The 27923-nt window shown below is 31.3% G+C and overlaps 1 protein-coding gene across 1 annotated transcript in view; it reads left to right on the top strand.

Annotated features, from left to right (window-relative positions):
- LOC139526536 (uncharacterized) overlaps nucleotides 1–26403 on the top strand; it is a 103637-nt gene extending 77234 nt beyond the window's left edge. Inside the window, exons 5-9 of the mRNA XM_071321694.1 lie at nucleotides 8962–8979; nucleotides 12605–12616; nucleotides 15790–15850; nucleotides 18386–18397; nucleotides 26377–26403. Of these exons, the coding sequence (XP_071177795.1) occupies nucleotides 8962–8979; nucleotides 12605–12616; nucleotides 15790–15850; nucleotides 18386–18397; nucleotides 26377–26403 (130 nt within the window). The remainder of the gene's footprint in view (nucleotides 1–8961; nucleotides 8980–12604; nucleotides 12617–15789; nucleotides 15851–18385; nucleotides 18398–26376) is intronic.
- Nucleotides 26404–27923: the final 1520 nt, after the last annotated feature.

Below are 27923 nucleotides of genomic sequence, written 5' to 3'. Positions count from 1 at the left end.
TGAATGAACTTTGTTTTTTTCTGGTTTTCGTTCATTATTACTACAACCAGGCCGTTAATTTTCTCGTTTAAATTGTTTTATATTTGTCATTTTGTGGCCTTTTATAATATTAGATTTTTATTACAACAAACTTATAATAGGTAATGTTTTTACTGGTTGTAGAATTGGAAATTACTTTCTTCTTATTTTTAAAACGAAAATTGACGAATGGACTGCCAAATTCTCCAGACTGCATGTAAACATTGTCCAAACAATACATTTCAAAGTTGATACGAAAAGCATGAACCTAGAAATCTGAACTTGAATGACCGCAAGGGAATCTATTTGACTGATATTAAAATAGTTTAAAATGGATTTAATCAAAATTAAGATAAAAAAAAAACGTTTTTAATTTTGCTAATCTTATTAAATATTCCAGTTATCTTTTTTTTAAATAGGGTTAATACCTTTTCGGCCGATCAATCTAAATTATGATTACTAGTGTGTGTTATGGTAAATTTTTGTGTTCATGTCTTTCGTGTTTGCTAATGTGCTTTGTCTATAGGCCTTTTTGTTTATTTTTGTCGACATATTTGTTTGTTTTTATTGTGATTAAGATTATAACACAATGTTGACTGCTGTACCCCTATTTTTGACATTTTTACCTATTATGTCTCTGTTTTGTTCACACATCGCTGTCGATATAATGGAATTGTATGCGACTATCATACAAATGAGAGGTTTATATCTATAAAACCCGGTTTAATCCACCATTTTCTACATAAGAAAATGCTTGTACCAAGTCAGGAATATGACAGTTGTTATCCATTCGTTTTGATATGTTTGAGCTTTTGATTTTGCCATTTGCTTAGGAACCTTACGTTTAGAATTTTCCTCAGAGTTCGGTGTTTTTGGTTTTTTACTTTTTACTTTTAATTTCAAAAAGAAAACCAACTACATGCAAAAGTCTGATACAGAAGTAATTGTTTGTTTTCTAAAGAATTTTAGTGCCCAAATGCAACCGTCTTTTTTTCTTTACTCCATTGGCATCGGTCCAGGGTGCGCTACATCAAGTTATCATGGGTAATTCAATGCATGTGCCCTTATAAAGACTAAATTTAGTTTACTGCCTGCCTGAGCACGATTTAGACAACAGCTTGATTTTTTTTGTGTTTTTTTTTTCTCTTTTAAATAACTGTTCAGTGTGGTTTTTTGGAAGAATAATCTTTGAATAATAGTTATAACTAATATCCTTGTAAAATATGTGATTCTTAGTGTATCCGGCACAAATGCAAACCTAAAATGCGCTAAAAATTAGTAATCATCTCTTACAGAGTTTATTGAAAAAGACCAAAAAGCGCTAAAATGTTCTGAAATGTTTAGCGCTTTTTGAAAGTAACACAACATTGTTTCGTAAGTGCTTGCTTAGAATAAAGTTGAAAACACTATTGTTTAGATAAGGGAACATGTATATGTTAATGAAAAAATGAAAAAAAGACAGACTAAGGTATGGATTCCTTTTATTTATGCTTAAAATCCTGAATTTGGCAATACAAATATATCATCTCAAGACATAAATTCTAAAAGAAAACACAAGATGGATGGTGATCACTTGTTTTCCATCACATTTTAAGTATTAAACTTTACTTCTAAATATCAATAATTTTCTATGGGGGCCAGTGGTACTGTGGTACGCTGAAACAACCACTAGCGGGAATATCACGTGCTAGAAACTCACCTCTGGAGGTGAACAAATTATTTCCTATATTAAGGGGTTCAGAACACCTAAGAAAATATAACGCTTACTAATAGTCTGTTTCATTGCTGCGTTTTAAAATCACTTGCAATATGCAAGCTTTTAAAAGATCCTGATCAGAATGTTTACATTGTTGCTAAGAGCAGATGTACACATATTGTCATTTGTTAAACCTTCCATTCATTTAAAGTAACACATTTCCAATAAATAAATCTTCAAAGAGACCAAACAGGTAAATTTCAAAATAAAATAAATTTAAAAAAGAAAAGCAGGAGGTCAGATTTTTGCAAATGGAAAAATGAAGGGAAACACCTGAGCCAGACGATTAACCATCGTTAATGACCACTACAACAGTTAAACTATATTCATAACCACAATTGCCATAGCAGCAGAGACTGAGGTGACTTATCCTCTTTATGGGAAATCATAGTCCTAGTATGTGGGGGGAAGAATAGTTAAACACGATCTGCTTGCATAAGGCATGTTGTATTGGCAAGTCCCCTCTCCACCTATCCAATCGATAGCGGAAACGTTGTTTGGGCTTACCGTCGTTTTAATTATCTCCCATACTCATAGAAAGGAAAATGGGCTCACGAAAGAGAAATGACTTCGTGCTGTCTATAATGAATCCAACAAGTATGCCTATGTTGTCTTTAAACTTCTCACGAAATTATCAGAATGACTACAATCGGAAATCTGAGTATCCTATAGTAATACAATGTAAAGGTTAGTTTTTAAATGAAATACACAAGCGTAAAAATAGTAGGTTACGAATAAAAAATATATATGACATGTGAATTTGTGTGTTGAAAATCGCTGGCATGTTCGTGTTTTATGAAATTTAAAAACTTTGGACATGATTCATATTCATACAAAAAGTAAGAATATACCAATCGTATGATCGAGCACTATTGCATCATTTACAACTCAAGGAACAAAGACAACAACAAAAAAAACACCATCAGATTCAGTCCACAAAACATTACACAGACACTAAATATTGAGCACTCTTAACATGTATCTCAAAAAGAAAAAAAAAAATGTCATTCAACTCTCCGTATTCAACTTTATCCTGACAGGAGTAAAAAAGAAACAGGTGTCTTCTATTCCGCAATTTTTGGGGAAAGTAAAATATAAATTTAGAACGATGGTTGAATTTGAAAATACACATGTATGATAAAAATAGAACATATTATTTCTGCTTTCAGCTGCGGTCACACCTTAACGGGTAGCTCGAACGGACGCTGAACGGATGAAAAAACGTTTTCCGTTGACAAAATTTTTATCCGTTGGGAGTCCGTTGGTGTACTGACCATATAAAACGGACACGTAACGAATGGCTAACGGACACACACAGGATACGTTACGTACGAGAAACTGAAACGTACCGGACAGAACGGATGTCGAACGTACATTTAACGGACGAGTACCGCATAAAACGAACACCTAATGGAAGCGTACCGGATAAGACGGATGAAAAAGATAAGCGGAAAATTTAAGGCGGCAATATTAATACATTTAAATCACATTGACCTTAAAAATAATTAAAAAGTTTCCGTGTAACTGGTTTTATTTTATAGTCTAGAAGGTTTATATGTGCAGATTTAAGTTCAGTTTGGCTTAATGAGAGCTACTTAATAGTGAAGACGTGCTCTTACTCCACAATCAATCATGAATAATAAGCATTCACGACATTCAAAAAAATCTGACATACCAAAAATTGGCATTTCTAACGCGAAATTTTTAATTGGCATTTATTCGTTTTACATTTGGTACGTATCCGTTTTATCCGTTATCCTTCTGTTCATGTCCGTTTCACATCCGTATATCATACGTTAAATTGTGAATTGTAAAAAGTGAATTGGTCTACCGGACCTCCAGCGGATGTATAACGGACAAGTAACGGATTCAAAACGAAAACAAAACGGACGAGTACCGTTATAAACGGACGACTACCGGACGTTAAAAGGACACTTCATCTGTTGGTCGTCCGTTCAAAGTTTTGAACATGCGCAAAATGTTCAACCGTACAGAACGGACGTCGACGGATAAAACGGAAGCTGAACGGACACGAAACGGATATGGACGTACGTCTAACGGATATGAACGGATTAAAAAAGTTATCCGTTCGGCATCCGTTCGCTCTATCCTGTAAGGTGTGAACGAGGCTTTATCAAATTCTAATTTCGAAGGGGGAGTGAAATTTGTTTTCTAATGATATTTCTGTAGTAGAGAATTGATAAGAAGTAGTGGATTCGTAAACGTTAATCAATGAGCGACTTTAGTCGCGAGTTGATTTTCGTTTTCGAATCCACTACTTCTTATCAATTCTCTAGCTTAACCCATTTCTAATAAAACGACTATCTGTGTCATGATCTGACAATGAATCAACTGAATTTCATAAAAACAATTTCGTATTTTGTCTTTTTTATTGTCTAATAGCTGGAACTGACTAGATCCACACGGTTCACATTTAGATTTAACTTATGATTATTTCATTCATGACAAATAATTGATATTGATTAGATTTTAGTATTTATAATTCATTCAAATAGACATATAACTAATATATGGATTTTTTTAAATCTTTTTTGGAATTTTTTTTTTAATTACCAACATTTAGAAACCTTTAATATTTACATATATAGTATTTAGCAACCTAATGATCAAACCAATGGCCCGTTTAATTGAATTTACAACACACATTCAAAATTACTATACACATTTTAAAACTAAATGAATTAATTCACAATAACACCACTTTACTCGATACCAGTTGTTGATAAAATAGATACTATGATTGGTCATAATTGAAATATTATATATACATTTTGTTGAAACTAGTTCCCTTTCATTTTGTTTTGATTTTTTTTAACTTTATTGCATTTGTCATCCATCTCCAATCAGTTAATGAACTAGTATTATTTGTGGTACGCATCCTAAAACCCAAGCAGAATTGCTTTTGCTTCAAATGTACAATATATAATTATGTCAATTTTGCAATGTGTAATTTAAGCTATTCATAGCCGTTATCGTCTAGTCGTTGGCACCGACATAAAAAAAAAATGTGATATTAACAGTGCCAAGTTCAAGCCTAGCATCCGGAATGTTTTTTTTTTTGTAATGTTTTTCTCTACCAAAATATTTTTCTTATCTTAGAGGTATCTATATTTCATTTTTACTCTAAAGTTGACGATTTTGTTTCTGGTTTCACCGTCAAAGAAGTAGTTTTACAGTCGTAGTTAATCACACTTTATTCACATAAGACTCAGTTAAATGCTGATGTATATTTGGACTATTTATAATCAAACAAAGATTTACTAAGTGATCATAGTATGATATCATTATAATCATAAAACCAAAAGATGATGAAAAGGGAAAGGCCTTGTACCTTAAAAGTAATAAGTGTAATGTGTACATGGATGTTTATTTTATCAAGGAATTGTACTAGTAAGTAATATCTACAATTCCTTGATTTTATAGTGTTTATATATTTCATTAAATTCAGTTTATTGACATGCATTGACAGATATACGCTATAAGAGTGAAATTTAAATAACAATTTATATCAGCACTCGTGGTCTAGTGGTATCATGTATAGACTACATAAAGATAAAAAAAAAATGCATAGACTACAGACTTAACTGTCGAAAATACGCGCGAGATTGAACCTATATTATTCATTCGTTTTTGAGAGGATAAAATATCGTAAGTTAAAAGTTATGATATAAGTTATATTAAGTTAACATGGTGGTCAGTAGATTTTTGAAAAATAATCCACCGTTGGAACAATAGACTGACGTCAGAGAAATGGGTTTAAGAAGAGGTGAATACAATTTTGAAGTTAAGTTTTTCTTCTCAAGTGTCTCAATTCAAGATTATGTCCGAATAGAGTATAAGGGGGCCAAAAATATAATGTGACACTTGTAACTGTAATTCTATATTTGGTGAATCAGAGGTGAAATGAGTTAAGACTCTTAAACGTGATAGAATGTTAAAGACTGATTTGTTATAATCTAACTTGAAACCATTTGTATCCAATGTTCATAACCTATGCATAAATACTTTCAAATTCTATGTTTAACGAACTTGATTATACATGAGAATCTCGCATGGTTTGCTCTATTCTATCACTTAAGTTCAAATTTTCAGGAGCTGTGTATGTTTGCACCAATGGATTCGTCGTTCATTTTCTTAATCGTATATAATTTTATTATAAATCTGTGGACCAACAAAATAGAAAATATTGATAATGTAAAAAAATCTGCAGATTTTTAGGATTTTCCCTATGTATCGTTTGTATTTTTGGCGTTTCATGCTGTTTATTTCAACAGCTCTCATCTCAAAAACAAAAAAGGTTAACCCCTTCTTGATAACAGATAATACATGTATTTTGTATGCATGGAATTTGTTGATATGTCATAATGTGTTTATACTGTTATTGTCGATATGAATAGCTCATTGGAGCTTGTATAATATATGTATAATATGTATTTGTTTACTAAATATCGACTCTGAATAAAAATTTGAATTGAATTCAATTGAATTGAATTAACAAATCAAATATATTAAGCCTAGGTCAAAAGTCGTGTTCCGCTGAAGTGTTTCTTGCTTAAAATGCATTTATCGTCCTCGACGTCAAAGTTCAAGGTCACATGAAGGTCATACTTGAGAGGGGCACACCACCACTTGATATATTCACATGGCAAAGATGTTAGGCCTAGGTCAAAAGACAAACAAGTTATGGCCCATATGTACTATGAGAATGGATCTTGCTCTCAAATTTGAAGGTCATCATGAAGGTCATCATGAAACAAGACACTTAACCTGATGATGATACATCCACATGCCAAATATCTAAGGCTTAGATCAAAAGACAAACAAGTTATGGCCCATATGTACTATGAGAATGGATCTTGCTCTTATTTATCGAGGATGGGGATATATTTTAATATTAAATAGAACACAATCTGGCGGTTAAATCATGAATAGTTATAAATTTTTGCAAGAACAACAGACTGATATAGTACTACAAATGGTTAGTTTTTCAAATAAATAAACGACACTTTTTTTTTTAAATAAACATACTTATCTTAGACCCCCCTTTTTATTTCAGACTAAAATTTAAATTAAAAAACAAAAAAACTTAAGTAAAAAAGTAAAAAACAAGTAAAGGGCATCGATCAACTAAAAATTTACTGAGTCACCAAATAACTATGCTAATGTCAATTTAGGCTAAATTTTCAAAAAAAAAAATAACATATATACCCATATACCCATATTTCTAGAACTTCCAAGCTCGACCGAAATTAGCATGTGACCAATGCTATATTTGGGTGGCCATATCTTTTTACTAACGGTTCAAATTAAAATTTGTTTACAAGATATTCATCTAGGCCTAATATTTCAATGATATAAAAACAAGAAAAATTAAACGACAAGTTTTTTGGGGGGTAGAGTGTTGGTACCCCCTTATATGTAACTTAAATGTTGTGTTTTATGTACTGTTGTTTTTCTTTTGTGTTTTTTTTTTATGCCATGGCGTTGTCAGTTTATTTTAGACTAATGCATTTGTATGTCTCGTTGGTATCTTCCGCCTCTCTTTTTTAACTTAACTTTTATTGTCAAAAAGAAAAAGAAAAAATTAAATGCAAAAGTCTGATACAGAAGTGTTTATGTTTGTTTTTACAAGAATTTGTGTGGCCTATTGCACTCCTCCCTTTTTCCTCTTTGCTCCATTGGCCTCTGTCCAGGGTGCGCCACGTCAATTCATCATTGATAACTCAATGAATATTACTCTGTGAAAACCAAATTTAATTTAGACAGCATCTTGTGTCAGGGGTTTGATTTGGACAAAAAAGCTTCTGAAATCGGTTTTTTGAATTTTATTGGCATCGATATTTCAAGGTATATAGCACATATTCCCTCTTTCTATTCCAATATGGCAACTTATTTGTCTCTAACAGAATTGGGGCATTGTTTGTCTACCAAAACTATATCCTATTAGTGCAACAATATGTCTCTACACGACTGTTCCAACATGGATTTCGTATTTTTTCCCCTTCTCCCCACAAGTCATTTTGTCCTAAACATTGATTATCGAAATATTGTTTTGCCATTAAAAGTTGATTATTTTTGGAAATTTTGATACATTTTTTAATTATATGGTTTGTGATCACTATATTTTAGTAATGTTCTTTTCAATTGCTGCCATTAGATCATCCTTCGACCCATGTAAACCCTCGGCTTGTGGGAGTCCCGGAATTATACCAGTTCTATAATAGGAAGAAATGTGTTTTTAAAGGAAATGGCATGACATTTTCCAATGTTTAACACGTATAAAAGTCATGTCGTGTTTGAGAGGTTTAGCTAGCTTTAAAACAAGGTTTAATCCTACATTTTCTAAATAATAAAAAAAAAAGGAAATGCCTCTCCCAAGTCAGAAATATAACATTTGTTTTAAAGGAAATTGCATATGTTTGAGCTTTTGATTTTTCCAATTTGTTATGAGACTTTCCGTTTTTTATTAATTTTTCCTTGGAGTTCTGTATTTTAGTTGTTTTACTCTATGCTATTTAGTATTAATTTAGCAATGCACAACATATCGGAGAAGCAGATAATTGAATTTTGTGTAGAAATATAAATAAAAATCGTCACACAGAAAGAGTTGCCATACACTTCAGAATTAAGCTAATTTATATTTTTTTTTATGATTCGTCACATGAGACATTCCGAAAATTGAAAATGTGAGGTATAAAAAACACGTAAATATGGCAACGAAGATACGTCATTTGATCCCTAGTGAATAATTTTATCATTTGCAAGCATACCAAATCTTTATAATGATTACATAATTGTTATTGATCAAGTATGAAATCTTGTTTAACATTTGTCATGACAAGATTGACAGCTCACAAAGGATATGGCAAAACATTTCCAAATATTTTATACCTATTAAAGTAAACGTGTGTTTGCCATTGATTTTTTTTAGCAATGCACATCATACCAAAATAGTATATGAAATGAATTGTGTGTAGATCCATTAAAAATGACGTCACAGAGGTAGAATTGCTATTACAAATTAAATCAGGATTAATTATTGAATCTTTTCCTTGTCTGTTTTCATTATCATTGCAATAATATCGTTCAAGGAATTAAACTTCTGAACATATGTACTTAATTTAATGAATACTATTTTAATATCAATATTTCTTTTATGATTTCAGGGCTCACAGTGTACATGAGTAAGTAATGATAAAATTATAATATTCTTTGGCAGTCTTTGACTATACTTCTACAGCTCAATTTAATTTTTGGGCCTCTTTATAGCTTGCTGTTCGGTGTGAGCCAATGCTCCGTATTGAAGACCTATATTGGTGTACTTTTATTTTATACATTTTGACTTGGATGGAAAGTTGTCTCATTGGCACTTATACCACATCTTCTAATATCTAACTACTCGTTTCTGAACAATTGAATCTAAATCAGTACAATATTTGAATAATGAAATATTATATATTCCCAAACATAGTAACGTTGTTACACTTAGTTTATAATAGCTATTTCAGAATGTATCTATAGTTATATCTTTGAAATCTCCAATCCATGAGAAAATTGTAAATATGATTTGTTATAATATTGTTTTATTCAAATACATAATTTATATTCAATAATGTTGGATTAACAAATAGTTATCACGGATGTAGTTACAACAACAGTGCTGATGATATTTCTTGTCGAGTAACATTAACCATATAATTTCAGTGTTATGCACTCACCTATCATAGGGATAAATCATATATTATTCGAAAGCAATATCATATGTCTCTTTTTTTTTGTCCGGTCGTCAAATATTCGTAAGGTGCATTTTCTGTCAAATCACAACCATAGGCCAAGACAATTTCTTACTTAACAAGATGTCAACATTTTTTCATATTCCGTCTTTTAAATAATAAAATTATGTAGGGAAATATAAACAACTTTTATAACAGATACTATTAGTCAATTGTCAAACGCATTTTAAAATGTGACGTATATTTAATAATTAGCGTCTTTTTAGTGAAATTCCGGTGAACAGGATAAAAAAGAATGAAAATTCAAAATATTTCTCTGTGATTCAATTGTTAATTACCATAAAACCATATAACTTATTTAATTAAATGCTACGGAAGTTTTTGATATCATAATATTACTGTTTCTTACTAATTACACAGCCAATCATAACAACTCATTTAGTTGCTTGAAATACCGCCACCTGCAAAAATATAGCTTTTAAGCTGTTCTACGGTAAATAATATTTAAATGTAGTCAATTTTAGGTGAATAAATACATTTTAAGAATTCAAACATGTTTGAAATGCATTTAGGAATGAATGCTTTAAAAAGGAATTTAGGGAGCTATACTCTGATATTTCAATATGTAATTTAATTGGCAGCCTGGTAAAAACTCTTGTGTCTTTTTTTTTGTTACTTTGTTTGTAATTTCATGATTATCATCAGAAGAAATAAAAGACTTTATATATAAATATTAAGTTAGGCCCAAAATACTAAATACATATACAGATAATTACATAGTTTGAAAGGTAATTAATAAAGGATGAATTTCAAATATTTCTCTTATACAAATAAGAAATTTTGTTTTCTTCATTGCTTCAGCTGCATCGTGAAATGGCGAAAACAAGTAAACAATGTTAAGTTCTATACATTGAAAATGTTCTTTGTGCTTGTCTGAAGTAGTAAACCATATCAAACTACGTAATTTACTAGTAATAATTAATTGACAACTTATTTGCATCTCAATTCTTAACAAGGATGGCAGTTGTATCAACATTTTGAAATGTATGGGGTGATCTAGTATGACAATATTTCAAACTTCGCAAATGCACGATCTTGGCTTTTAGTATTTAAGTTTGCATGTATAGTATTTTATATCTACATGAGGAGATAGAGAATGCAACTCTAATACTTTCCAATTTTTAAAATTGAATGAAAATGAATATTGCAGTGTATAGGAAACATGTTAATCGCACACAAGTTCAAAAACAAACCATTACGCTATTATCTCTGGTACTAATTTTCTGAACATTTACCATGCAAACATCATCGTATTGCCATTACAAGTTCAGTTTTGTTGACATTTTGAGTCATTTGTGAAAGATATGGTTTGTGATAACTATATATTTACATGTCTTGTATTTCGGTCATTAAATCATCCTCCGAACAATGCGCAGACTCAATTTGTGATTTGGACTCATGTGGGAAGTCCGCGATGGTTTCATGTCCGTCATAGAAAAGTTTTTTTTGAATTGTATGATAATGTGCTAGCATGAGGTAATGCGATTATAAAAGAAAGGCAAAAAAAGTCAAGGGGAAATTCAAACCCATTAGTCGAAAATAAACTGGCAATGTATTTACTAGTAATTGATAAGCTTAACGTCGGCTTAACAGTACGTGAAAGGAGCTGTGTCAGTTTCCAAGTCGTACATAGTCCGGCATGTAGGAGTTTCGGGATTATACAAGGGCCGTCATGATGTTACGCGCGGTTTGCGTTTTATAAATAACACTTTCGATGTACATTATGCAAATTGAAAATGAGAATATTCAAACTTGATATAAGTTTTGACACATTTGACATAAATGTGTAATTGATAAAGTTCAGAGTATGTGCATCTTTATTTCTAACACGGCTAACACATTTACATGCCTTATGAAATGTAGGTGTTGATTCTGGTGAGTTGTTATTCTGCAACGTAGCTAATGACAGATTTTTGGGTTTTTGTATAAAGGTTTGCATTTGTAGAGTATTTCGGCAAACGAGGTAATGAAGGATGCAACTTTAATACATTCACAAATTTTTCAAAAAAGTTATCATAACAAAAATATTAGAATGTTTTGAAAACAAATAAATAGTTCAAGGAATTTAAAAAATCAATCATTATCATCCTATTACTGGTATTAATGTCCTACACGTTTTCATTATCAAAACATCATCGTTTTGACAATTTGAGACATTTGTTAATCTTTTGGTTTGTCGGTCATTATATGATCCTTCGAACAAAGTGAAAACTCGGCTTGCGCCTTGGACTCATGTGGAAGTTTCGGGTTGATATCGGGTCCATAATAGAAACGAAAGTCAAAATATGACAAAAGGGACATTCAAACTCATAAGTTGAAAATAAACTGAGAATGAAAATATTTAAGAGTAATCCATAAGCTTAACATATCTTAACAGTATGTGAAGAAACTGTTCTAGTTTCGCCAGTCACATATTTTCCGGCATGTCATGATGTTACGTGTGGCCTAAACAATATCGAAAAGTCTGTTTCACAAAAAGTGTTCACCAAATTCAACAACCTAAAAACGATGTGTTTAATTCACAAATTGTAAAAAACGGAAAACTCATAAATACTAATTTAAATAGTCGACGATTTAGTATAGCAACTGACTTTACATGTAAAAAAGATGTATATACTATTTCCTAACAGGTAGAGGTTATGATATCATTGATAAAATGAAAAAAAAAATGGATCTGTAAACACTTGATCCTCGGCTGTTTGAGTCAGATATTATACAGGACTTTCTAAGAAAGAAGCTAGCATTACGATTGACTGTATGTGATACAGATGATATTTTATCTATAAATAATCTAAAGGGTTGGTATTATACTGAACGCAATTATAGATTGGCTATAACATTGTAGGATTGATTAAGCTTATCTTTTAATTTTTTTTAAACATCATTGGAGTAATTACGTTCAAGAAATCACACTTCTTTTCATGGTTTTTTGTATACACGTTACTCATTTAATGAAAAATGTTGTTATATAAAGGTAACGTTATGAATAATGTTATATTCTTTTTTATGATTTCAGGAGACAGATGAAGTAAGTAGTGATATAATGATATGATTCATTTGTTGTCATTAATTGTGGAGCTGTAACTAAATTCAAAATAGACCAATCGTGTTTTAAAAATTAAAATGCAATAAGTAAATTATTTGAATACGGAAAAAGTGATTGTTTTTACTTCAATCTAAGGCAATACTGGAATTTATCAAAGTTGATATGTTTATAATCGTTAATATTACAGAATATTATGCATTACAATTTTCTATAATATTGTAATAATGACATACATAATCATGATAATCATATAGAAAAACGGATCTTTTGTATCTATGAATCACTGAAATACAGATGTAGTTGAAGTAACATTGTTGATAATGCTTTCGTCAATACATTATTGCTATTAATCATAATATCGATCAACAACTTTTCGATTGATCATACATTACTTGAACATTTAATTGCTTATATAACACTTTCGATGTATATTGTTATTTCATTTAATTTGAGAATATTCAAACTTGATATAAGTTTTGACACATTTGCCGTTAATGTTTAATTGATGAAACTCAGAATATGTGCATCTTTATGTTCAACAAGGCTAAGCCATTCACATACCATATAACATGTAATTGTTGATCTGGTTAGTTGGTATTCTGCAACGTAGCGAATCATAGATTTTGTGTTTTGTAAAATAGATTTGCATGTATACAGTATTTCGAAAGACGAGGAACTGAAGGATGCTACTTTAATACTTTCACAAATTTTGCAACGAAGTTATCACAACAATAAATATAATAATGTTTAATCAACAAATAAATATCTCCAATATTTTAGTTAATCAACTATTAAGATATCACTCCTGGTATTAATGTCCTAAACATCTTTATTTTCAAAACATTATCGTATTGACATTAAAGCTTAACTTTTGTTTTAAACATTTTGACACATTTGTCACACATATGGTTTGTGATAAAATTGAGAATGGAAATGGGGAATGTGTCAAAGAGACAACAACCCGACCAAATAAAAAACAACAGCAGAGGGACACCAACAGGTCTTCAATGTAGCGAGAAATTCCCGCACACGGAGGCGTCCTTCAGCTGGCCCCTAAACAAATATATACTAGTCCAGTGATAATGAACGTCATACTAATTTCCAAATTGTACACAAGAAACTAAAATTAAAATAATACAAGACTAACAAAGGCCAGAGGCTCCTGACTTGGGACAGGCGCAAAATGCGGCGGGGTTTAACATGTTTGTGAGATCTCAACCCTCCCCCTATACCTCTAACCAATGTAGAAAAGTAAACGCATAACAATACGCACATTAAAATTCAGTTCAAGAGAAGTCCGAGTCTGATGTCAGAATATGTAACCCAAGAAAATAAACAAAATGACAATAATACATAAATAACAACAGACTAACTATATGTTCACATGTCCTTTTGTGTGTCGGTCATTAAATCGTAAAAAACTCGGCTTCTGCCTTGTACTCACGTCGGAGTTTCGGGATGATACCAGGTCCGTAATAGAAAAGTAATTTCTGAAGTCTATGGTAATGTGCTAGCATGAGTTAATGTAATTATAAAAGAAAGGCGAAAATACAAAAGGAATACTCAAACGCATAAGTTTAAAATAAACTGACAATGAGAATATTTACCAGTAATTTATCAGATCAACTTAACAGTATGTAAATGAAATTATGTTAGTTCTCGCATTCACATATAGTCAGGTATGTCATAAATATAAGAAGGCCTAAGCAATATCGACAAGACTTTTTCTCCGAATAGATAAAGACAGTGAGATCATTGATACAATAAAAAATATTGAATGGGCCTGTAAACATGTGTTCCTTGACCGCTTAAGTCAGATATTATACAGGAATTTCTAAGTCAGACTACAAAGAAGCTAGCATTACGATTGACTGTCTGTGATGTAGATTTTTTTTTCTCTATACATATTTCAAAGTTTTGTTGAACGCAAACATAGATTGAGTACAGTTGAGAGCAAACTAAACATTACACGTAAACAGGCGGACAAAGTTAACACGGTGTTCACTCACATGCCCTTCATATAAACACCACACTTACTCTGCGTAAACTAAAATAAATCAGTAGATATATAAAGTAAACAGGCGTTTATTTTAACGTTTACCCTCGCATTAAAGAGAAACAGGCATGTCTTTTATTATTATTAGAAGTAAACGCACGTATCCCTTTGGTAGTAGACGCGCGTTAACGCAGTTTGTCAAGGTATCATTGATACTACGCAAAATTAGTCCAGTTTCGACAAATTTATAGATTAACGAATACAATGCATGCTATAGCACGTATTTAATGAGTTGAAAATGCAAAATTGTACATAAGTAACAAAAATATATTTTTTCTGGAATCGCAAAATATCTTTATTTTTTTCCGTGAGTGGTTATGTAATTCAAAACGATTACATGGTCCAAAACAACATTTTCAGATTAAGATATTTCTTTCAGTCTGAACAGATAAGTTTGCAATAAATAATGTTGTCATTGAACAGTTGACCACTTATTTCTGATGCTATCTTATATATGACGTTTGCTTGTACTTACAGTTTTTCATCACATGTATTTAATTTTGGCATATTTTTACCAAAATTGTTGTGATGCGAGAGTCATTGATTTAACATTTTTAACATCAAAATTTGCAATTGAAGAAACATTTTTTTCTTGACATTCTTGGTCTGGCTTGATATTTCATTACTTGCTATACCTACGAATGGCTTGTTTGAAGACATTTTAGTTTAAAATTGCAAAATTCCTTGTCGGCATTAATATAGTGTGTCAATATTTTTCCATTTGTGACTAAAATTAATGTCGTTAACGATAAAAAGTGATAATATTTCTTCAATCTAATATTATTCATGCACTGGCTTGATAATTGAGTATTTCTTATACTCAAGGATGCCTTGTTTGACATGAAAGGGAACATGGGGAAGGAATTAAAGTTTAAAACTGAAAAAATTGTTGTCCGCATTAATGTAAGGTGCCAATATTGTTTCTTTTATTGGACGATTGAGTAACATCATTTAATTGTTGATCTTTTGGTTTCTCAGGATGGATAGTTGTACACAAATTGAAAGCTCCATACATCTATGGTTATTAAATATGTAAAACATATGTTGACTACAACATAAAGTTCCTATATTTCTTCTTGTATATATTATTCATGTACAGGCCTGATAATGGAGTATTTTTATACCTCCAGATAGATTGTTTGACAATAAATGGTAGGAGTGTAAGTCGAAAAAGCAAAATGTGTTGTCGGTATCAACAACAGGTGCCAATATTTTCTATTTTTTGAGAATATTATACGACGGCATTAAAATTATGTTTTTTTTTGTACCTATATGAATAGTTTTACATAAATTGAGAGGTATATGGTTACTAATGTTCATGTCTCTAAATGTAACAATGAAGTTTTGTAAGTATTTTTGTACTGGCCTGATAATGGGGTACTGTGTATACATCCGGAGAGATTATTTTACATTAACGGAAAGGCTTCTAAGTTGAAAATAGCTAAATTTGTTGTCGCGAAGAACAGAAGGTGCCAATATTTGTTCAATTTCCAAGAATATTGAACAAGGGCATTAAAATTCAGTTCTTTTGGCACTTAAGGATGAATAGTTTTACACAAAGTGAGAGTTCTATAAATCAACTGTTTCTAATATTTATGTCGATAAAAATGAAAAGTGACAATAGTTTTTTTTCCCTTATTAATATTCTTGAACTGGCCAGATAGTTGATTACTTTTTACAACTAAGAATAGATTGTAAGGCATAGAAGTGAAGGAATTTAAGATTGAAATAGCAATATTTGTTGTCGGCAACAACAAAAGATGACAATATTTTTTTCATTACGGTAGACTATTGTACAACGGAATTTAAAATTATGTTCTTTAAGCACACTTCTGGCCTGATAATTGAGTACTTTTTATTCTTCAGGATGGATTGTTTGGCTTAAAATGGAAGGCATTTGAATTAAAAGTTGCATAACTTGTTATCGGCATCAATTTAAGGTGCCAATAGTTTCCATTTTATTAGAATGTTATTTGGCAGCATTAAAATTGTGTTCTTTTGGTTCCTTAAGATGGATAGTTTTACAGAAATTAAGAGCTATTATTCTAAAGTTACTTAAACATATGTCTATAACAATCAAGAGTGCAAATATTTCTTTTTTTAAATAAAATTAATTAACTGGCCTGATATTTGTGTTTTCTCATTCCTCATGATAGATTGTTTGGTATCAAAGGGACGGAATTAATGAAAGTACAAAATTTGTTTTCAACATTAATGTAAGTTGCCAATATTTTCCCTTTTGTTAAAATATTATACAATGCATTATTATTCTGTTCTTTTGTTACCTGAGGATGAATATTTTTTATAAATTGAGAGCTCTATAGGCGTGATAGGTCTACGGTTACTAATATTTATGTCGATAGCAATAAAAAGTGACAATATTTTATTTTTACTTATTTTCTAGTATTAGCCTGATAATGGAGTTACTTTTTATTCCTCCGGATGGATTATTTGACATTTAATGGGAGGAATATAAGTTCAAAATAGTAAAATGTATTGTTGGTATCAATAAAAGGTGCCAATATTTTCGATTTTAATAGAATGTTATATAACGTCATTAAAATGCTGGTCATTTCATTAATGAGAATGAAAAGTTTTACACAAACTGAAATTTATTTTTTTTCTTTTGATACCTTAGCGGATGTAAAGTTTTACACAAATTGAGAGCTCTTTCAATCTATAGTAACTAATACTTATGTCGAAAACAATCAAAATTGCCAATATTTATTTTATCGTATAATAAAAACATGTACTGATCTAAAAATTCTCTTATCATACCTTAGGATGGATTTTTACATAAAGGAAAGTAACTCTTTCGAATGATTTTTGTTTGTTTATAAAAAGCAATTTGTGTTGTATGCGTTGATCAACAGATTTAATAAAATTGACAATATACATCGTATATAGAGGTCGATCAGCACATTCATTTTTAAATGACATAAACCCTTAACAAGGGTATTGTCTGAACAAAAAATATCATAGATTACATTATGTCATCTGTTTTATTTCAAGTCTCGAAGCCACTGCCTAATTCAATCTACCGTAATGATAATTAGTGGCAGCATATAAAACTTTCTTTCTTTTGACGTTTTGCAGAATAAAATATCAAATAGTTTCTAAAAACCCTTTTTTCAATGATACTATATTTATTTATCAATTGCAACATATGAATAAGCCATTAAACATAAAATGAAACTGTTAAAATGTTATTGAAATCAAGATTAACACACTCCACTATAATCAAATAGAACGTTCTAATAAAAAAAGTTATGGTTTGAAATTAAAACTTTGAAATTAAAAATCATTCTAACAAGAGAAAAAAGGGTATTTATAATTGTCACAAATAGTTAACGGGAAGATTAAAAGTGTTTTGTCTAAGTGCGCTTACAGGTAAAAATGTAAACTCTGTAGTAAATGCCCGTTGACTATTAACAAAACGGACAGATATCAAACGCGGGTTTACTCGAGTAGACATTAGAAATTTCAATTTTGAATTTAACAAATGAAATATGTGCACACGGTGTTAACGTGCGTTTGCTTTTCGTAATACTTGCCGTACACCTAACTTTAATTACGTTCAAGGAATCACACTTTTTTACATAACTACATGTTAACATGTAACTCATTTAATGAATAATATTATAACATAAAGAAAACGTTATACATAATGTTATATTCTTTTTTTATGATTTCAGGGAACAGAGAGAGTAAGTATAGATTAAATGATACGGTTATTTTGCTGTCATTGATTATGGATCTGTAGCTCAATTCAATATAGACCAATCTTGTCCAAAACAAATCCACAGAAATAAGTGATTTTTTTTAATACGAGGACAGTTAATGTTTTCCCACGTTCAATTCTTTTTATACCTTAAGATGGATTGTTTGACATATAAGGGAGGTAATCATTTCGACAATCTTTTTTTTATAAAAAAAAACAATTCATTATGTCGGCAGGGATGAATAGATTTAATAAAATTTTACATTTTACATGGTATATATAAATATCGATAAATTTGGTGTATTGTCTGAAAGCAAAATATTATAGATCATTTGATGTCGTCTGTTTTATTTCAAGTCTTGAAACATTGCCTTGCTAAATCTGCGGTAATGAATATTAACCCTATTGATAAATTCTGCTGTTGTCTGTTCTATGGTCGGGTTGTTGTCTCTTTGACACATTCCCCATTTCCATTCTCAATTTTATTAATTGTTGTAAACTTTAAAAAAATTTGCAGTATTTACTTATTCAAATAATTTCTGAACATATTTGTTAAGCGATTCTTTATTTATTTATCATTTGCATTCTATTAACAAGCGCGTTTACTCGAATTTCCATTTTAAGCGCGTTAACGCAATTGTAGTAAACGTGAAAATTGGAGTTGACAAATGAAATATGTACACGAGGCGCTAATATGCGTTTACTTTATGTTATACTAGGTATGCACCCAACTGTAGTCCTTACTGTCCTGATAATGGAGTTCTCTTTATACCTCCGGATTAATTGTTTGACAATTGAAGGAATATAACATAGGAAAATTTGTTGTTGAAATCAACAAAAAGTGCCAATATTTTTTCATTTTCTTCTTTTTATTAATAGTCCTGTACTGTCCCGATAATGCAGTACTTTTTATACCTCCGGATTGAATGTTTGACAATTTAAGGAATTAAAGTATAAAATAGCAAAATTTGTTGTCGGAATCAACAAAAGGTTCCAATATTGTCCATTTTGTTAGAACATTAACAGCCTCATTGTTCTGATCTCTTGGTACCTAAACATGCTAAAGCTGAAGAGTTTTACACTAATTCAGTATTGTATAAGTCTACGGTTACACAGTCATGGTCATTGTCATAATACACCACCTTTTCTGCATGATGTTTCTATTAATGACTTGATGTCATTCATACAAAAGCCGTTAGGTATTCATCACATTCGCACGAAACTTTATTCATTACCCCTTTCAAAACTTCATTCTCTGTTCAATTTATGTTTGGAATCCACTGTTACAAACCCTCATTCAAACCAATACAAACTTCAAGCTATAATTTCGGATATTGCAAGTCACAGACTTTTCAAGCCAGTTCACATTGGAAAAGATGAAAAAGAGAAAAGATCTTTTCTAAATCTTTCCTTTGCCAACAAAGGTCTCGATGGCGTCAACCTAGGCAATATCCTTCATCATAAATTAGTTCAATCGAAAATACCTCCTTATTTCAAAGACCAGTAGGTACCAATAATTTCTTATACCTATACCAAACCTATTGCAACTAAAAATTTTAATTACAAACGCGTTTTGCAGAATCTCGATATTGACGACTTCAAGTCTAAACCTCCTGATTGCACTTGTGCTAGTTCCCAATTCATATATAATCCTGCTGGCCACGTTATTATCGGTGACCTTAACATTGTTAATAACACTTCTCTACGAAATGTGTTATCGAAAGGTCCGAAATATCGTGAGCCTAAATCCATCAATTGGAAATACAACTTTAAAAATTTGATGGACTCAGTCAAGAATTATGCCAGGCAATGGGCTAAACATGAAAAGGAAGACGTAGACACTCTATCCGAATGGATTAAGGCAGTGAGGTCGTTAATACAAATCAGAATCAAGAAACTGAATGGGTTCATCAATGCCCATGCTACGTCAATCTTTAAAGACCCAAATGTTGCTAAACACTTATCCGACCTCCATGATAAATATGTTGTTGTCCCCGCAGACAAAGCCCCAAATAACATCGTTTTTGTCTGTAAAAGTCACTACATTAATTGCTTGATAAACGAATTAGGTATAGACAATTCACTTGGAAACTCAACATATACCCTCACGACACTTACCAAAGAGGAAATCCTGGATAATCATAGGTCTGTTCTTTGTTCCTTTGGTATTTCAACCAAAGATGAAGAACTGGATCTTCCATCACTGTATTGGATATCTAAACTACATAAGTGTCCTTACAAACAACGGTATATTGCTGGGTCTTCCAAGTGCTCCACGAAACCTCTTTCTAAATTATTAACATCTATTTTATCAGCAATCAAAGACGGGCTTCAAAGTTATTGTGAAACTGCCTAATTTAGAGGTAGCGTGAATCAGATGTGGATACTTAAAAATTCCAAAGATCTTTTAGAGTACATACAATCTAACTCTCTTTCATCTTGTAACAGTATTAAAACATTTGACTTTTCTACTCTTTACACAAGTATTCCACATTCCAAACTAAAAGACAAATTGAAAGATAAAATTGAGAAAGGAAATGGTGAATATGTCAAAGCGACAACCACCCGACCATAGAGCAAACAACAGCCGAAGGCAACCAATGGGTCTTCAATGTAGCGAGAATTCCCGCACCCGTAGGTGTCCTTCAGTTGGTATTACTTTGCTTCATAAAATAAGAATGGCCAACGTAGATACAAGTATCTTGTCTTAGGGAGGGATAAATCATACTTTGTAAAGAATCACTCTGATTCAAACAAAAAATTCTCTGAAACCGATATTATCAAGATGCTTGATTTCTTGATTGACAACATATTTTTAACGTTTGGAGGACGTGTTTTTCAACAGACTGTCGGCATCTCAATGGGAAGAAACTGTGCACCTCTACTTTCCGACTTGTTTCTTTTTTTATTATGAGGCTGACTTCATGCAGGAACTTCTTAGGAAGAAAGATAAGAAGTTAGCAATATCCTTTAACTCTACTTTCCGTTATATAGATGACGTTTTTTCACTAAACAATTCAAAATTTGGTGACTATGTGGAACGCATCTATCCCATCGAATTGGAGATAAAGGATACTACAGATACAGTTAAGTCGGCTTCATATCTTGACTTACATCTAGAAATTGACAATGAGGGTCGGTTGAAAACAAAACTTTACGACAAAAGAGATGATTTCAGCTTTCCAATTGTGAACTTTCCATTTCTAAGTAGCAACATTCCAGCAGCACCTGCATACAGGGTATATATCTCCCAATTGATACGATATTTCCGTGCTTGCATTTCCTATCATTATTTTCTTGATAGTGGGTTACTGCTCACAAGGAAGCTATTAAACCAAGAGTTCCAAATGGTGAAGTTGAAATCATCCCTTCGTAAATTTTACGGACGCCATCACGAGTTGGTTGACCGTTATGGAATAACCGTTTCACAAATGATATTGGATATGTTTCTTACGTCGTAACTACAATCCCCTTCCCTTTCATGAATGTGACCTACCGAATAAGACTATTTACCGGATTTGTAATCACATAAGCAACACGACGGGTGCCACATGTGGAGCAGGATCTGCTTACCCTTCCGGAGCACTAGAGATCACCCCTAGTTTTTGTTGGGTTCGTGTTGTTTATTCTTTAGTTTTCTATGTTGTGTCATGTGTACTATTGTTTTTCTGTTTGTCTTTTTCATTTTTAGCCATGGCGTTGTCAGTTTGTTTTAGATTTATGAGTTTGACTGTCCCTTTGGTATCTTTCGTCCCTCTTTTACTGATATTCACGTCGATATGAAACTGTAAAATTGCAAAATGTGTTGTCGGCATCCACAAAAGGTGCCAGTATTTTCCATTTTGTTAGAACATTATACAACGGCATCAACATTCTGGTTTTTTTGGTACATACGGAAAAATAGTTTTACACAAATCGGGAGCTCTACTGTTACTAATATTTATATCAAAAACAATAAAAAGTTACCATTTTTTTATGTTTTACTTAAATGCATGTACAGGCCTGAAAACTTAGTATTTTTTATACATCAAGATGGACTGTTAGACATAAAAATGAAAGAATATAAGTTTAAAACATCAGTAGTTGTTGTCAGCATTAATATAAGGTTCCATTATTTTCCCTGTTGCCTGATTATTATGTACCGGCATTAACATTTTTTTCTTTTGATACCTTAGCGGATGTATAGTTTAACACAAATTGAGAGCTCTTTCAATCTACAGTAACTAACACTGATGTCGATAACAATCAAAATTGCCAATATTTATTATATCGTATAATAAAAACATGTACTGGTCTAAAAATTCTCTTATCATACCTTAGGATGGATTTTTACATAAAGGAAAGAAATTCTTTCGAATGAATTTTTTGTTTTATAAAAAAGAGTTTCTGTGGTCTGGAATGATCAGCAGATTTAATAAAATTGACAATATGCATTGTATATATAGGTTTTAAATGACATAAACCATTAACCAGGATATTGTCTGAACACGAAATATCATAGATAACTTTATGTCGTCTGTTTTCTTTCAAGTCTGTAAGCCACTGCCTCATTCAATCTACCGTAATGATAATTGGTGGCAACATGTAAAACTTTCATTCTTTTTAAGTTTTGTAGAATTAATGATCAAATAGTTTTTAAAAACATTTTTTCAATTATACTATATTTACTTATAAATTGCAACATATGAATAAGCCATTGCAAATAATGACAATAATAATGCAATGTTATTGAAATTAAGATAAACACAATCCAATATAATCGGACAGAACGCACTATGAAAATAGTTATAGTTTATATTCAAACTTTGAAATAAAAAATCATTCTAACAAGGGGAAAAAAGTGTATTGATGATTTACAAATAGTTAATGGGAAAACTAAACGCACGTTTTCTAAGTGAACGTACATGTACAGGTAAAAATGTAAAATTTCGTGTGAACGCCCGTTAACTATTGACCTAACAGACACATAGCAAACGCGGGTTTACTCGAGTAGACATTTGAAGTTTCCATTTTAGAGTTAACAGTTGAAATATGTGCACGCGGCGTTAATATGCGTTTGCTTTTCGTAATGTTTGGTCTACACCTAACTGTGTATTACGTTCAAGGAATCACACTTTTGTTCATAGTTATATGTTAACATATAACTTATTTAATTATTAGTATTATAATAAAAGGAAATCGATATATATAATATTTTATTAACCAACTTACTACAATATGTATAGAAATGCCCATGCTTTATAAAAGATAAATTTCGACATCTGGTCATTATGAACGAAGAAATTGCTACAGCCAGTCATTACGAAATCTCAGTCATGCATTACGAAATCACACCCGTGCATTACGAAATCACAGTCATGCATTATGAACAGATGAAACGGGACATCGATTAAATCAAAATGTCGTTTATTTATTTAAATAAGTGTGACATTTTTTTAATTTTTGTTTAAACCTAATATCATGAAAACAAGTTTAAATGAAGTTCATTGTTTTGTAACGACTTGAAACGGAAATATTTCACAGCCTTTTTCGAGTACGACTTTCGATTATTATCACTGTTTCATTTCCGTTGTTCATTCCTCAGAATGCAGACTTAAGTCCTGCCATGGCTTTGTTTGAATTTGTTTGTTAGCTTTTTGGTCATGAATGTTTGTCTTTAATATTTAATTAAATGAATATTATGCATGAATATAGATAAGATCAGCACGTGTAGCCATAGACTGAGAGTTGTAGATTAGTAGTGTAAATATATAGATGCCGTTTATAGAATACAAAATTGGATCAGACACATAGTTATTAAAATTGAGAAAGGAAATGGTGAATATGTCAAAGCGACAACCACCCGACCATAGAGCAGAACACAGCCGAAGGCAACCAATGGGTCTCCAATGTAGCGAGAATTCCCACACCCGTAGGTGTCCTTCAGCTGGCCCCTAAAAATATGCATAATAGTACAGTGATAATGGACGTCATACTAAACTCCGAATTATACACAAGAAACTAAAATTTAAAATCATACAAGACTAACAAAGACCAAAGGCGACTTGGGACAGGCGCAAAATTGCGGCGGGGTTAAACATGTTTTTGAGATCTCAACCGCCTCCCCCTATACCTCTAGCCAATGTAGAAAAGTAAAATCATAACAATACGCACATTAAAATTCAGTTCAAGAGAAGTCCGAGTCCGATGTCGAAAGATGTAACAAAAGAAAATAAATAAAATGACAATAAAACATTAAAAAAAAAAAAACCAGACTACTAGCAGTTAACTGACATGCCAGCTCCAGACCTCAATTAAACTGATTGAAAGATTATGTGTTCATCATATAAATATCAGGCACAATCCTCCTGTTAGGGGTTGAGTATCATACTATCATAAAATATATGAGAAGAACATAACCCGTGTCATGCCAACAACTGTTTTTTAGAAATAAATGTGTTTAGTTCCGATGCAAAGACCCTATCAGTGAATTAATATTAAAGCCAAAATATGCAATCTTTAATAACCTGACAACAGCATCGTAACTATATCCCGTTTAATAAGTCTATTTAAAGGTTTTGTTAGTTTCTGAGGAGAATACTGACATTTTTGTGTTTTATAAAGAATATTTCCATAAAAAATTGGATGTGAAATACCTGAACGTATAAGATGTCTGCATGTTGAATTTTTTTAATTTTTTTTTAAACCTAATATCATAAAAACAAGTTCAAATGAAGTTCATTGTTTTGTAACGACTTGAAACGGAAATATTTCACAGCCTTTTTCGAGTACGACTTTCGATTATTATCACTGTTTCATTTCCGTTGTTCAATCCTCAGAATGCAGACTTAAGTCCTGCCATGGCTTTGTTTGAATTTGTTTGTTAGCTTTTTGGTCATGAATGTTTGTCTCTAATATTTAATTAACTGTGCATTTGTATTCAGATATCGCAGATCAAATTTATTCGTTCATTGTGTAATCATACGTTTTTTGATTAAGTTAAGTCTGCCAATTGATATTTTATCGTGTGTTTTTCTATGTTGTGATGTTATGCTATTGTTTCAGAAAAAGGGAGAAGGTTTGGATCCATTAAAACGTTTAATCCCGCTGCAAATGTTTGCACCTGTCCTAAGTCAGGAATCTGATGTCGTTTGTTTATGTAATATTCTCGTTTCTCGTTTTGTTTATATAGATTAGACCGTTGGTTTTCCCGTTTGAATGGTTTAACACTAGTAATTTTGGGGCCCTTTATAGCTTGTTGTTCGGTGTGAGCCAAGGCTCCGTGTTGAAAGCCGTAATTTAACCTATAATGGTTTACTTTTGAAATTGTTATTTGGATGGACAGTTGTCTCATTGGCACTCACACCACATCTTCCTATATCTATTAAGAATAGTTATCTGTCTGATTTATTCCTCCCAGCTACTTTTTATTTGCTAGATGAAATGAATTTTAATAGCATAAAATTAAGTACTTGGATGAGAAATCAGAAATTATATCTGACAGTCACAATGTTGACCAAAATTCCATGCGAAATTGAATGCGAAAAGGCTGACAAGTTGAAGTTCAGCTATGAAATTCCTGTATCTTCTTCACGGTAAGTTTCTTACTCTTTGTTTAATCGAAGAATTAAAACCATTCAATAAAAAGGTTATAAAACTCGCTTTTTCTGTATTGGTCCTGTTGTAGTACTAGTTTGTGGATAGCTGTATAATTTTGGATCCGAGACTCGAAGACTGTTCTTGAATGAAGTTGCCTTAGTCATGTTAGTTGGTTAATAAAAGTATCAATATATAGACTTTTTCATATTGGCCCTGTAACATACCCTTGATATTAATAATGGCCTCGGACAGTTGTAATGGCCCTCGGCGTTGCCTCAGGGCCATTACAACCATCCTTGGCCATTATTAATACCTCGGGCATGTTACAGGGCCAATATGAAAAAGTCCATACATTAATACTATAATATTCTTTTTTTATGATTTCAGTGCAAAGATATTGTAAGTAGTGATTAAATGATACGGTTATTTTGCTGTCATTGGTTTTTGATCTGTAACTGAATTCAATATAGACCAATCTTGTAAAATCCACAGAAAAAAATGAATTTGTTGAATACGAAAACAGTGCGTGTTTTTCCAACATTACGTTTCTTCCACCTAAGTTTAAATCCTAATACTGGAATTTATCAAATACGATATTTTCATAATCTTCAATATAAGAGAATATGATAAATTGTAATGTGATATAATATTGTGATAATGAAATGCATAATTCATATAGAAAAACGCATCATATGTTTTTAAATAACACTGATGTAGTCGAAGTAACATTGCTGATAATTCTTCTGTCAATAAATTCATCATTATGTCGAACAACAACTAATAATACATACTGGAACATTTAATTGCTTATATAGTACTTCACAGTACATGGTTATTTCATTGACAATGAGTGTATTCAAACTTGAAATAAGTTTGACACATTTTATCAAACGCATTTTTTCCCAATCTTTATTCTTAACAAGGCTAGAAGATTCGCCTACCTTATGAAATGTAGGTGTTGATACAAGTTATAATGAAAACAAAAAATAAATGGGTTTATATAGATATAGGAAGGTGTGGTGTGAGTGCCAATGAGACAACTCTCCATTCAAATAACAATTTAAAAAAAGTTACATGTATAAACACTTGTTCCTGGACTGGTAAAGTGAGATCTATATAGGACTTTCTAAGAAAGAATACAAAGATGTTAGCCTTACGGTTGACAGATTGTTATACAGATGATGTTCTCTTTATAGATAATGAAAAGAGGTGTTCTTTTTTTTTTAACCCAAAGATGGAATAGCTGTAACATTTAAGTATTGACTAAATTAATCTATTTATCTTTTTCTCTTCATCATTGGAATACGTACGTTCAGGGAATCATATTTTGTACATAGTTATATATAACATATAACTCATTTAATAATTATAATTGTTATATAAAGAGAACATTACTAATCCTGTTATATATATATATCTTTTGATGATTTCAGGGCGGATTTTTTGTAAGTAGTTTTATAATAATACGATTTATTTGCTGTCATTTTTTATGGATCAATAACTCAATTCAATATAGATTAACCTTGTCTAAAAAGTTAAATAATAAAATAAGAAATAATTGAATTCTTTGATTAAAAAAACAGTAAATGTTTTCCAACGCAACGTTCCTTCAACCTTAGTTTAAATCGCAATTATACTGAAATTCATAAAAATGATATCTGTATAATCGTCAATATTAGAGAATATTATAAATTATAATTTGCTGTAATTATGTAGTAATAAATACATAGTTCACATAGAATTACGCATCTGGTATATATATATATATATATGTATCACTAATGTAGTTAAATTAACAGTGCTGATCATTCTACCGTCAATACATTATTTCTATTCATCATAATATTAGACAGCAACCTCTTGTTAGATTCATCAAAGTTTTAATTGCTTAATAATATATAACACTTTCAATGTACACGAATATTGCATTGCAA

This window comes from Mytilus edulis, chromosome 6 (genome assembly GCF_963676685.1).
Source record: "Mytilus edulis chromosome 6, xbMytEdul2.2, whole genome shotgun sequence".
NCBI lineage: Eukaryota > Metazoa > Mollusca > Bivalvia > Mytilida > Mytilidae > Mytilus > Mytilus edulis.
The sequence above is the reverse complement of the archived record's forward strand: the minus strand, read 5'-3'. Positions and strand labels throughout refer to the sequence as shown.